At 34.6% G+C, this 12,980-nt stretch overlaps 4 gene segments (V, D, J or C); 3 read left to right on the top strand and 1 right to left on the bottom strand.

The window, feature by feature from the left end:
• The first annotated feature begins 983 nt into the window (after positions 1-983).
• LOC141302084 (immunoglobulin kappa variable 3-15-like) lies at positions 984-1,468 on the top strand. The segment is given in 2 exon segments: positions 984-1,050; positions 1,134-1,468. Coding segments are annotated over 2 exon segments (384 nt in total).
• A 1,344-nt stretch (positions 1,469-2,812) lies between these two features.
• Positions 2,813-3,291, top strand: LOC141301457 (immunoglobulin kappa variable 1D-13-like). The segment is given in 2 exon segments: positions 2,813-2,861; positions 2,969-3,291. Coding segments are annotated over 2 exon segments (372 nt in total).
• A 1,568-nt stretch (positions 3,292-4,859) lies between these two features.
• On the bottom strand, positions 4,860-9,267 carry LOC141301458 (immunoglobulin lambda constant 7-like). The segment is given in 3 exon segments: positions 4,860-5,359; positions 6,570-6,621; positions 9,256-9,267. Coding segments are annotated over 3 exon segments (378 nt in total).
• Positions 9,268-10,287: 1,020 nt separating this feature from the next.
• LOC141301459 (Ig kappa chain V region 3547-like) lies at positions 10,288-10,779 on the top strand. The segment is given in 2 exon segments: positions 10,288-10,336; positions 10,457-10,779. Coding segments are annotated over 2 exon segments (372 nt in total).
• The last annotated feature ends 2,201 nt before the right edge of the window (positions 10,780-12,980 follow it).

Below are 12,980 nucleotides of genomic sequence, written 5' to 3' on the forward strand. Positions count from 1 at the left end.
GTTTTAGTTAAATTATTATTATTATTATTATTATTATTATTATTATTATTATTATTATTATTATTATTATTATTATTATTTTATGTTTGAAATGTACTTTTGTGTACTTTTTTCAAAACCAGGTGAAAAGTTTAGTTGTCTCATTTTCTCACTTTTCATTTATTTATCTTTAATTCTCTTGTCATGTGCTGATATAACACTTTTTAAGGAAATATATTTGATGACCTTTGACCTCTTCAGTTCTTCATATGCAGTTCAATCATCACAGATCACAAAAAAATGCAGATGAATCAAACATTTATTGTGCACACTAATTATTCTTTAGTAAAATTGTTTTTTTGTTAAATTAGTTGATTATTGTGATCAACAATAATACAAAGCAGCTGCATGATGGTCACTGGCTTGAGTCAAATACAGAAAACTAGATATTTCAAACGGTTTTCAACGATAGTTATTAAAAGTAACTGTGGCAAAGAGCATGGTCCCTTTAAGTTTATGTCTTATGTTTATTTTAGTATTTATATTGGCTGTTTAGTTATAGAGTATGTGGAGTTACGTGTTTTCTTGTCTTTTGGAGGTTGCTCGCATTGTCTTCACACGGTCGGAAAAACTGCTGTTCTGTCCCGGAGCAATAGCACCGAATAACAACATACAAACTGTGTGTATATGAGTGCACTGTGTGACTATTGTTCAAGAAGTTCAGTAAACTCCATGGGAAATATCCTCTTGTCGTGGCTCATTCCACATATCCACAAAGACCAATAGATTAAAACAAAACCAACTGCACTGACGACATCACATTAGTCAGAATGTAAAATCAAAAATACTATAACATGGGTTTGATAGCAGCTCAAGCTGTTGTAAATCCTGCCCACTTGTTTGCATTGTCAGCACATGCGTCAGTGCTCTGAGAGTGTTTATAGTGCTGTGAGTTTAACACTTCATGACTGACAGCAGAACAGAACACAATCTTCATCATCACACAAGACAAAACAACAACAATGAACAACATCCTCATCCTCATCTGGACTCTGACTCTCTGCATCCAGGGTAAACACTTTGTACTTAATAACATTACACACATCTAATGTACAGTCCATTAACCACTAAATTAATCAAATGTCTTATTTCAGAGATCTGGGGACAAGTGACAGTGACTCAGAATCCAGCAATAAAATCCATCAAAGAAGGAGAAACTGTTACAATCAGCTGTAAAACCAGTCAGCCGATTTCAGGCTGTAATGACTGTGTGTCTTGGTATCAGCAGAAACCTGGAGAAGCTCCTAAACTCCTCATATATTACATTAGGAGACTTCAGTCTGGAACTCCATCTAGATTCAGTGGCAGTGGATCTGACTATGGAAGTGATTTCACTTTGACCATCAGTGGAGTCCAGATTGAAGATACAGGAGATTATTACTGTCTGAGTTACCACTATCCAAACAGTAAACATGTGTTCACACAGTGATAAAGAGTCGTACAAAAACCTCCGTCAGTCAGAGTCACAGTGACTGCACTGATACAGCTGAGAGATACTGCAGCTGCTGATGAGAGAATCACAAAAATACAATGACACACTGTATTAAACATTTCATAGACTATTTATTTATATGATGAATTTAGGAAATTATAATATAATCTATTACAGGTTTCGTAGAATACTCGATTCTGATTGGTCAGTCACCGTATTGCAAGGTTTGTTATTCCCAGAAAACAACTGCTAAAAACTATTAAGAGGCTCATCCGAGTCGATGCCTGCATTTGGTGCTGTTCAATTGCTGGGAACATATTTTCTTTGTGGAAACTTTGGCTGGCTAACGAAATATTAAAACTCAATATTATGAGTACAATTATTTAATTAAGTATGTCATACTGGTGTCTCTTTTCAAACAAACCCAGCTGCTGCCATTTTGCAAAGACTGTTTTGTACACTTTAATGGATTATAAGATAACTAACTAACTGGTACGATTTGGAAACCTTTTCATCATAAATCAATATCTTTTAACGCCATAATTATTGAAATGTGTTGAAATTATGTGTCTCCCTTAAATGACCGTATAGTTTGAACTTAACACTTCCTTGTTATGATTTTCTTCACAACTCAGATCAATGTTTTATGTCTATTTATTTACATTTGTGGCAAGAAGACATGTAATAAGCGGGTTAATGTACATCCAGCCTGTTATCACAGAATAAAGCCCTTCAGTCTTATACAACAGCTCGAAGTGAATAAACCTGTTAGGCTTTAAACGGAGGACTCTTGTACTGCAGTTTGATTATTACAGTTATAAATATGTTCAACATGATCTATGCTAACTACATGAAAGTTTCAGTCATTTCAGTAGAAAAAAGCTTCTTTTATTCATAATGTTGGTCCCTTCTTATAGTGGCCACCATCTTGAGATCACATGACCAGATGAAAACTACTCACTTTATCTTGGTAACGTTCTTTAACTTAATAAATAAATGCATCATGCATGACTGTGAATAGGTTGTTTCTACAGATAATTCTGCATCCAAATTGCTAAATGTTAAAATAAAGCCATATCAGCCAGCAAAATATAAACAAAAATATATTTTACAAAGAATCAACATGTAATTATCACTAAATGGTTCAAAACATTATTCTGAAAGCAAAATATTATATATGAAGAGTTTATGAGTTTGTTTGCATATCCTGCCCACTTGTTTGCATTGTCAGCACATGCGTCAGTGCTCTGAGAGTGTTTATAGTGCTGTGAGTTTAACACTTCATGACTGACAGCAGAACAGAACACAATCTTCATCATCACACAAGACAAAACAACAACAATGAACAACATCCTCATCCTCATCTGGATCATTTCAGCTTGTATTCAAGGTTGGATGTTTATTTTTGATATTGCTAATATGTATTGTTTTTATCATTTAAATATTCTGCTTTAAGAAGATTTGCAAACTAATTTATTTTATTTTTTTCTTCTTCAGAATCCAGAGGAGTCACTGTGACTCAGCCTAAACTTAAAACTGTCCAACAGGGTCAACGAGTTACAATAGAGTGTAGTACTGATGTAGGAATATACTCTGACAACTTATCCTGGTATCAGCAGAAACCTGGAGAAACTCCTAAACTTCTGATTCATGACATAAACAGCCTTTATTCAGGAACTCAATCTAGATTCAGTGGCAGTGGATCGAACGGTGGAAAAGATTTCACTCTGACCATCAGTGGAGTCCAGACTGAAGATACAGGAGATTATTACTGTCTGAGTGAACACTACATCAACAGTAAACATGTGTTCACACAGTGATAAAGAGTCGTACAAAAACCTCCGTCAGTCAGAGTCACAGTGACTGCACTGATACAGCTGAGAGATACTGCAGCTGCTGATGAAAGAATGCAATGCATAAAACTTGGCATTTAAAAATTAAAGAGAATTTAAATTTCCAAATTGATTGATTAACATAATAAAGTATACAATTAATTAATTTAAATAAAAAGTTTACAATTAAAGTAATATTAAGGATTTTTAGATTGTTTATTCGTTAATGTTATTTATTATTACAGAAGTCTTTTTTTTTTTTTTTTTGCAGCTGCACTAAGTGTAAATAGCGAAAAATGCTATTTACATTAAGTGAAAGTAGCAGTATTTTCTGAGCAATGTGCTATTCACTCTAAGTGCAAATAGCTATAGACTCTATTTACACTATGTACAAATAGCAGGATAAAACATTATGCAATATATAATGGTATACAATAATAACGCATGGAGTGTAGATTATAATTTTAATTCAAATTATTAAATGGATGCCACCTTATTGGAACAATATAAGTCTCCCCTACACCTGCCCTAACCCGACCTGATCCTTTATTTTCAACTTTTTTATTATTTTCCTTCATTATTATTGAAAATAAATGCCTTTCCAATATGATGTGATGTTTAAAAAGGAGAAAAGAAAGTTCAGCAAAAACGTTATTTGTGATCATAGATTTTTGTGATTTAAATGACATCTTTGTATACATTATTATTTTGAATTGTAATGGGTTTGTCTGCGTGCTCCCAGGTGAAAAAAAGACATATATAATTATATATTCAAACATGGATGCAAAACTGTGATAAAGCAGTATTTAAATACTACAGTGTCTGAATTGCAAGCCTTCATTTCTTGAAAATACAAGTCATACACAATGAAGTGACAATCCATTAGTGGCAATAAACTCTTCTGTTTCTTTGTTTTGTTTAGCCATGTACAAGATTAAGTTTGCAGAAAAGTACTATTCACTTTTGCAATTATTTTTTTAGTAATCAAATCAAAGTATTTAAATAATATTTTAAATGTATTGTAAAGTAAATACACTTAAATTGCACTAAATGTACTTGAAGATGTTCCAATTTAACACAATTTAATGTTTTAAAATATAGTCGAAATAGGTAAACATTTATCTTAAGCATATTTTGAAATATGGTTATTGTTATTGTTTAAAAATAATACATTTAATATGCATTTATTATGGTGTAATTTAAATATATGTATGTCCAAAAAGCACTATTTAAATTAACTTCCTTTTCACCTGGGCTGCTTGACCACAGCAGAAGTGAAACTGGTGTGTTTCAGTCCAGATCATGTAACCAATCAAACAGTGACACTGGGAGTGTGGGCTGAAAATCCCATTTGCATTGTCAGGGTGGAGTGACTCTGATCCTCTCAGAATAGAGCAGCTCTGTCTCCAGAGACCATGTTCAAACCCCAAGAGCTTTATTTGACTAGATTTACTGCTACTGATCACGCTTCTGGAAAACACCTGAACAAACACTACATGCATCTTCATCTGTTAGTTGAATGATGTTGTCAGACACAAATGGAGCTTGTTGAGAAGCTTTATTGAATGTTACAGCAAACACAGCAGATTGAAAGATCAGCCAGTGCTTTGACACTAGAGCTCTCTTTCAGTATTGAGTTGTAAATGACTACAGCTGCAGCACTAGACTCATGTGAATCCTGCCTGACACAGGACACTCAGATACGGCTCATCTTCAGGACACAAACATCAGCCTCTGAGCGACTAACAGTGACTCTTGGTGAAGGAGACCTCATGAGGAGCTCCATCATGTGTTACTCTGCAGACGTACAGCTCTGCCGCTTCCCAGCTTGCTTTGCTGAGGGTCAGGACGCTACTGCGGCTGAAGCTGCCGTCCTGCTCGCTCTCTGCGCTGGTCACGACCCCCTCTCTGACCTCTGAGTCGTCCAGTGTCCAGCTCACCTGCGCCCCCTGTGGAGAGTAAGAGCTGAGCAGGCAGAGCAGTGCGGCTGAGTTTCCAGAGATCTGCAGAGAAGAGGGCGGCAGCAGAGACAACGAGGGCTTCACTGTGGGACCAGCTGCAGGAGACAAACACAACACTTTCACAAACACAAAGAAAACACACTGCAGCTCCAGCACTCTTTTGCCCTGCATCATTCACAGCATTTCAACATGACTTTCAGAAACAGACATGTGGAATGCAGTCAAAATCACAACAATCTCATCATTCATCTTATTCACCATCACTACAGCTGATATATACAAATCAATAGACAAATCACTATATATATATATATATATATATATATATAGATATATAGATAGATAGATAGATAGATAGATATAGATATATATAGATATAGATATAGATATAGATATATAGATATATATATAGATAAAACCTCATAAATTAAACTAAACATGCTAATTGGACTAAACTAAGACACTAACTGCTTTAATTAAAGTAGATTTTATATCCTGGAATAAAGTTTAGAATTTTATGCTAAATACCTCACTCTTATTTTTTCTTTTGTTTACACTTTTCAAATTGTAAATATTTCAAAGTTAAATTTTGTGACCGTGGTTCAGATCAAGTAAAAATTATTTTGTTAATGAGATTAGAAAACAACTGAATCAACATTTTAAATGAGCTGATATACAAGTTACACAATCACTGTATATGTCATTTACACCTCATGAACAAAACTAAACTTATTAAAACACAGACTGCTTTAATTCCAGTATGTTTTTTATTCCAAAAATAGTCTTTGGATCTTGGTTCTGCAAGATATTTTTTCAACTCAGATTTTTTTTTTCTTTGTAACTCATTTCTAAACAGATTTTGTGACTACAAATGTCACTTTTTCATAAACAGAAAAACATCTGAATTTATACATTTACATAAAATAAATTTTATTTGCAAACATAAATTTAGTTTACATTTCTATTTTGATTGAAAGAGATTCAACATTATTGACTAAAGAAAATAGCTCTATTTACATTCAACAAATTTTTTTCTTGACGACTACAATATAAGATTAGCTATATATAAACATAGAGATGAAATGAATGAAAGACAAATAAACAAGTAATAAACTGATAAAACTCATAGTTCAATTCTCCTGAATATCTAAACATGACAATATTTTAGGTTAAATATTTATTGTAAAGCAATTAAAAAAAATGTTATTGTTACAAAATAATTATTTCATTGTTTCAATTAAAATGAAAATCTAAATTGTATGTTTTTTTTTTTTTTTTGACAGAGAATTTAAGAGAAAGACTTACATTTCACCACCAGTTTAGTTCCTCCACCGAAAGTCCACCACAGTGATACAATCTAATGAAACACTTGTACAAAAACCTCTATTCCACTCGAGTGAACACAAACTCCAGCAGAGAGAGAGCAAACAACACTTCAACACACTGACAGTACAAACACCTCAGCTGTTGACAACACTCAGTCATTTAGTTTGGGTGCTTTTTTCAAAAAGTAAGAAAACTCTTTCACACAAATTCCTTTCAAAATTAAACAGAAACGTGCATGATGTTTTGATCGATATTTCTCATTCTTTGTCTTGTGTGCTGATTTAACACACTTGAAAGAAACATTCGATTAGCTATGTCCTCAGGTGACCTTTGACCTCTTTTATCATCGATGATGTTGTGGAGATTCTCATAATGATGCTCCTGTTCTTCATCTTTATTCATCATCAAAATTCACAGAAAAACCTGCAGCTTCAGAGAAAAAAAAAAGTGAAATCCTCAGATGCACATTGTTCAGACTTAAATGAGCTGGTTATGAGTCCTGATGGTGATGTGAAAAATAATAATAATAATAAAATCTTGCAATTGAACAAGCATTGACCTTTTCTGTTAAATTCTAAACACTGTAATGCTATTTTTATGGTTTGTTTAATTACTGATTGATTTTTGCTTCAGTCCATAATTCATCATATGTGTACTACATGTACATGTGTGATCTTAATGTGTTGTAATCTTTCCTCACTCTCACCTTTTTCTCACACAAATTCAAACAAACCCACGACACAAGATACAATTATTTGGTCACACTTTATTTTAAGGTCTAATTCTAGCTATTTACAAACTTCCAATTTCCTGCTTATTAATAGATACTAAGGTCATTGTTAAGTTTACGTATTGGGTCAGATTAGGGATGTAGAATATAATCATGTAGAATAAGTGCTTTATAAGTACTAATAAACAGCCAGTATGTTAATAATAGCCATGATAATAAGTATTGTGCTTGAATTTTTGTTGTGAGTTCTGGATGTATTATTTAAGACTGTTTGTTTGCTGAATTCAACTCTTTTTTCATCCTCCTTTGTTACAACAACACATTACACACTGCTGCTTACAGAATAAATACATCATTGGTGAAATATGTGTGTGAGGAGGATATTTCAACAGCTTTTGTGTGATGCTTCATTCATGATTATACTACGGTGGCCGAGAGAGGCCAACTCGCTGCAAACAAGAAAACACATGCAAACAGAAAAAACGACAACAAATTAAGAAAACATCTTTATCAGTTTGACAACACAGGCGCTGCAAATCCTCGCAATGCAAACACAAATACGGAAACGCGCTGCAAATTCTCACAACACAACCAAACTCAGAAACGCGCTGCGAACACACGAACGCGCTGCATATAGCACGGTCCACAACGGAAATGTTTCAGGGGGACCTCAAAAAGTGACGAACCCATCTGGGACCTGATTATTTGTTCAGTGGCTGTTGGCCAGAGCAGAGGTGTTATTGGTGAACTATCACCTTTTAGTGATAGTATAGTATCATTTAAAGGTGATAGTGATATAAATAATCAGGTAATATAGTGATATAAATAATCAGGTCCCAGATGAGTTCGTCACTTTTTGAGGTCCCCCTGAAACATTTCCGTTGTGGACCGAGCTATATGCAGCGCGTTTGTTAGTTTGCAGCGCCCTCGTGTGTTCGCAGCGCGTTTCTGAGTTTGGTTGTGTTGTGAGAATTTGCAGCGCGTTTCCGTATTTGTGTTTGCGTTGTGAGGATTTGCAGTGCCTGCCCAGATAGCAAGAACGTTTGTTGCCAAATGTGGCTGAAAACTGTCACGTTTGGCCTAGGTATGCCATGGCTGAGCACATATGGGCCAAACTTGTACCATATATGTTTTGCCATGGCTTTAGAATTGGAGGGAATTTTCATTTGGGTGACTTTTTGTATTAAGGTATATGGCCCATATGACAGTACACAGACAAGAGCCATATTTGGCTAGGCTATGGCACATCCTGAAATATGTTAACTTATGGTTAACATTTGGCTTTTACTTGGAAAAACACACATAGCTGCTATAGTCATGTGTGGCTGGTTTGTGGCAGTCCAAATGTCAGCCCATTCATTGATTCTTCCTGTATTCCTATTGGTGGATTACTGAAAATTTGAAAATATATGTCCGTTATTTCCCGCTCTGCTCCTGAGTCTACAACAGCCTTTGCCCAGACACACTCTTATTCAGGTAAGTGCAGTTTTGGTGTTTTAAATGTTTTCTAGGGATGTAATGGTACGCTTATTCGTACAGAAAAAAATTGTGTGCTTAGGTATGTGTACCGAACAAACACAGTTTCGTTTTGACCACGATCATGTGCTGAATTCATATGCGTGAATAAAACGTCACTATACAAACCTGCTGTCCAGAAATCATTATAAGATTTGGGTTTTGTTATTTCGATAAGTCTCATCTTTAAAATTATGTCTATTATATCAGAAAATTTAAATGACAAATGCCTTTTTGACGCTCTTTGATGTTACGTGACAGACCGCTGTAAGTAATGTTACAAGCGGAGAGCGCATGAATGCAATCATCCTTTCTCCTTTCTACTAGTTATAACGTGATTTAAAAACTAACAAATCTTTCGTCTCATGTAATCTCAATTAGTTTGAATACCGTCGAAAAATGCTAATAAAACAGGATTACCTTTACCACCATCGAGCACTCATGTCATGGCTTGTTTTAATATTGAAATAATATCTAATACTAATTATGATATGCTAATAATCTTTTTTCTCTCCTTTTTCCTGACAGATTGTGAAAGAAAGGCTGGCGAGACTTACTAAAAGTATCCATTTTTGTACATTTATTTACTCATTTGACATTTACACTACATTTTATGTTCTGTATTGTACTTCTGATATTAAAATTGTATTATATTACAAATGTCTGTGAATCAATTTTGTGTTTAATACGTGTTTAAGATTTACTGTGTTATTGGTATTTTAAATAAATAATAGGTGTGGCATAAATATGGTTAAATTATGGCTTTTGATCTATCAGCCAAATGTGGTCCACATAGGGGCCATTGCCCTTTACAGAACTCAGCCATATAAGAATACCACATAAGATCCATATATCAGCCCCATCTGTTTTCATGATTTGGCTCATTTTAGGTTGGGTTATGGCACTGTTTTGGTTCGGTTCTGGGTAAAAAGGTGTGGACCAGTTTTGGGCCGGGGAACCTTAACTTATCTGGGCCACGCTTTAGCTGTTGGTATGGGCCAGATCCGGCCCAGAGGAAATTTGCTGACTGGGTGTGTTGTCAAACTGATGAAGATGTTTTCTTAATTTGTTGTTGTTTTTTTCTGTTTGCATGTGTTTTCTTGTTTGCAGCGCGTTGGCCTCTGTCGGCCACCGTATTATACACATCAGTATGAAAAACAAGAACACTGTCATATCAGTCAGTCAAATATAAACAAAAATTGATTTATTGCAAAATGGTTCAACAATTGTTACTAAACAGTTGTATTAGTCAATGTAAAGTGATATATTCTATAATTCTACTATATGATTTTTTTAGCAGCTCAAGCTGTTGTAAATCCTGCCCACTTGTTTGCATTGTCAGCACATGCGTCAGTGCTCTGAGAGTGTTTATAGAGCTGTGAGTTTAACACTTCATGACTGACAGCAGGACAGAACACAATCTTCATCATCACACAAGACAAAACAACAATAATGAACAACATCCTCATCCTCATCTGGACCGTTGCAGGTTTTATTCAAGGTGGAATGACAATTTTTGACAAAATTATTGTGCTGTTGTTGTCTTATAGCATTTGAATATACCAGTATTGTGCTATAAATGAGATTTACACATTCATTGGCTTTATTTTATTTTTTTCAGAATCCAGAGGATACACTGTGACTCAGCCTAAAGTTAAAAATGTCCAGCTCAGTCAAACAGTTACAATAGAGTGTAGTTTGGATGTAGCACTAACCTCTAATGACTTATCCTGGTATCAGCAGAAACCTGGACAAGCTCCTAAACTTCTGATTTATGACATAAACAACCTTTATTCAGGAACTCCATCTAGATTCAGTGGCAGTGGATCTAGCGGTGGAAAAGACTTTTCTCTGACCATCAGTGGAGTCCAGACTGAAGATACAGGAGATTATTACTGTCTGAGTTTCCACTACCCAAACAGTCAATATGTGTTCACACAGTGATAAAGAGTCGTACAAAAACCTCCGTCAGTCAGAGTCACAGTGACTGCACTGATACAGCTGAGAGATACTGCAGCTGCTGATGAGAGGATCCAATACGACTTGTTGTACTAGAGTTTAAAGAAACTTCAGATTTCAAGATTAATAATAAAACATACAATTAATATAATATTAAGCATTTTTACAATAGGTATATAATAGGTACCATGAGCTGAACTCAAAGATCTAAGGCATATCAAGATGCTGATTAGACAGCATGATTATTGCACAGGTGTGCCTTAGGCTGGCCACAATAAAAGGCCCCTCTAAAATGTGCAGTTTTATCACACAGCACAGATGTTGCAAATGTTAAGGGAGCGTGCAATTGCCATGTTGAATGCAAGAATGTCCATCAGAGCTGTTGCCTGTGAATTTAATGTTCGGTAACACTTTATAATAACTACACACTATGAACCCTTAGTTAAGCATTAGTAAATAGTCACTTCATCATTTATAAAGCATTATCCCCACAATAATTGACAGTAGTAAGCAGTTTATAAATGCAGCTATAAATGTTTTGTTCCTGATTTATAAGCATATCTGTAATGTTTTTAATAATAGTATTTACATAAATGTATTAATGATCAATGAATCATTTCTAAATTAAGTATTATATTATTAACAGTTATTTATGAGTTTCGTAAGATAATTTAGAAAGTGTAACTAAATGATTAATACACTTTAAATGCAGATTTCTACATATTATTAAGACATACAATAGTTACTCAATGTGCTAATAAATGCTTTATTAACACATGTTCTTACTGTAATTCAGGATTATTTCAGGTGGGTAAAAACATTTAGTAGTTGTCAGTTAACTATTTTTGTGAGCTCATCTAAAGTGAAGACTATTTATGCCCTTTCTAAAACTTTTACAAAGCAGATTTAAAGGCTCAGCTATCTTCTAAACAAAAAGTAACAACATTTTATAAAGTGTACAGTTGTACAGTTTTATTTTATATGTATATTTGTGTGTGTGTGTGTGTGTGTGTGTGTGTGTGTGTGTGTGTGTGTGTGTGTTCTGTATTGCTCTGTGTTGTTTCCTTTTCTTCATTTGATAACTGAGCCTTTAAATCTCCTTTGTAAAAGCTTTGCAAGGTATAAATAGTCTACACTTTAGATGAGCTCACAAAAACAGTTAACTGACAACTACTAAAATACCTGATTAATCATGAATTATAGTAGGAATATGTGTTAAGAAGGCATTTATATACACACACTATTACTATATTTTGAAATAATATGTATAATGATTTATTTACACTTTCTAAATGATCTTATGAACCACTAATGACAACTAAATAATTGATTTGTAAATAATGTAACACTTAATTTAGATATGATATGATCATTAACAAAGTATGAAAATACAGTTATTAAACACATTATAGATATGTTTAAAAATCAAGAAAAAGGCATTTATAGCTGCATTTGTAAAATTCTTACTACTGTCTAATAATGTGGGGATAATTGCACAGACTGTTAAGAGCAGTGCAATAAGAATTCTATTAATAATGCCATAAGATTAGTAGGTTTAAAAAAAAAAAAAAAAGAGTGAGTAGACGTGAGATATTGCTGTATATCGTCACGGCTGTGATTCGGATGTGATTCACAGACCGAGTGCTGCAGTGTAATCACGGTGTGCTGATATGGACCCATATGTCTTTAAAAGCCCTCTTTTGTGCAGAACTACTTTCTTCCACCACTGATTAAAATTTAAGTTTGACAGCTGAACAGCTGAGCCCAGGCCTCCGTTACCATTGCTGCTTTCCGGGCAGGTTTTTGAGCTGGTAAATCACGACTTTAAGCCACAACTCACCACTTTGTAGTGTTCCATGTAAGTCACGCCAAACTGCCTGGGCGCATTTATTATTTTTTATATTTTTATTAATTTGAGTGCAATGTTATATTGTCCTAAGCTCTATTTTTTCACCGTGTACTACTTGCATAAACACCGCACCGTAAGGGCTGACATTGTTGTTTCGTGGGCTATGTTACGTCAAAGCTCCGAACTGGGAGTACATCGATCGAGTACGAGTTCAGGGGTGCGAAGTCACGGGTTTGACTGCCGCTCCAGTGCACTTTCATGGGTAAAAGGTTGGAAAAACACGGGTAACGGGTTTCCTGGAACACGACATAATTCTAAAACGTCACTTTAGAACAAG

Source organism: Garra rufa, chromosome 25, assembly GCF_049309525.1.
Source record: "Garra rufa chromosome 25, GarRuf1.0, whole genome shotgun sequence".
Classification (NCBI taxonomy): Eukaryota; Metazoa; Chordata; class Actinopteri; order Cypriniformes; family Cyprinidae; genus Garra; species Garra rufa.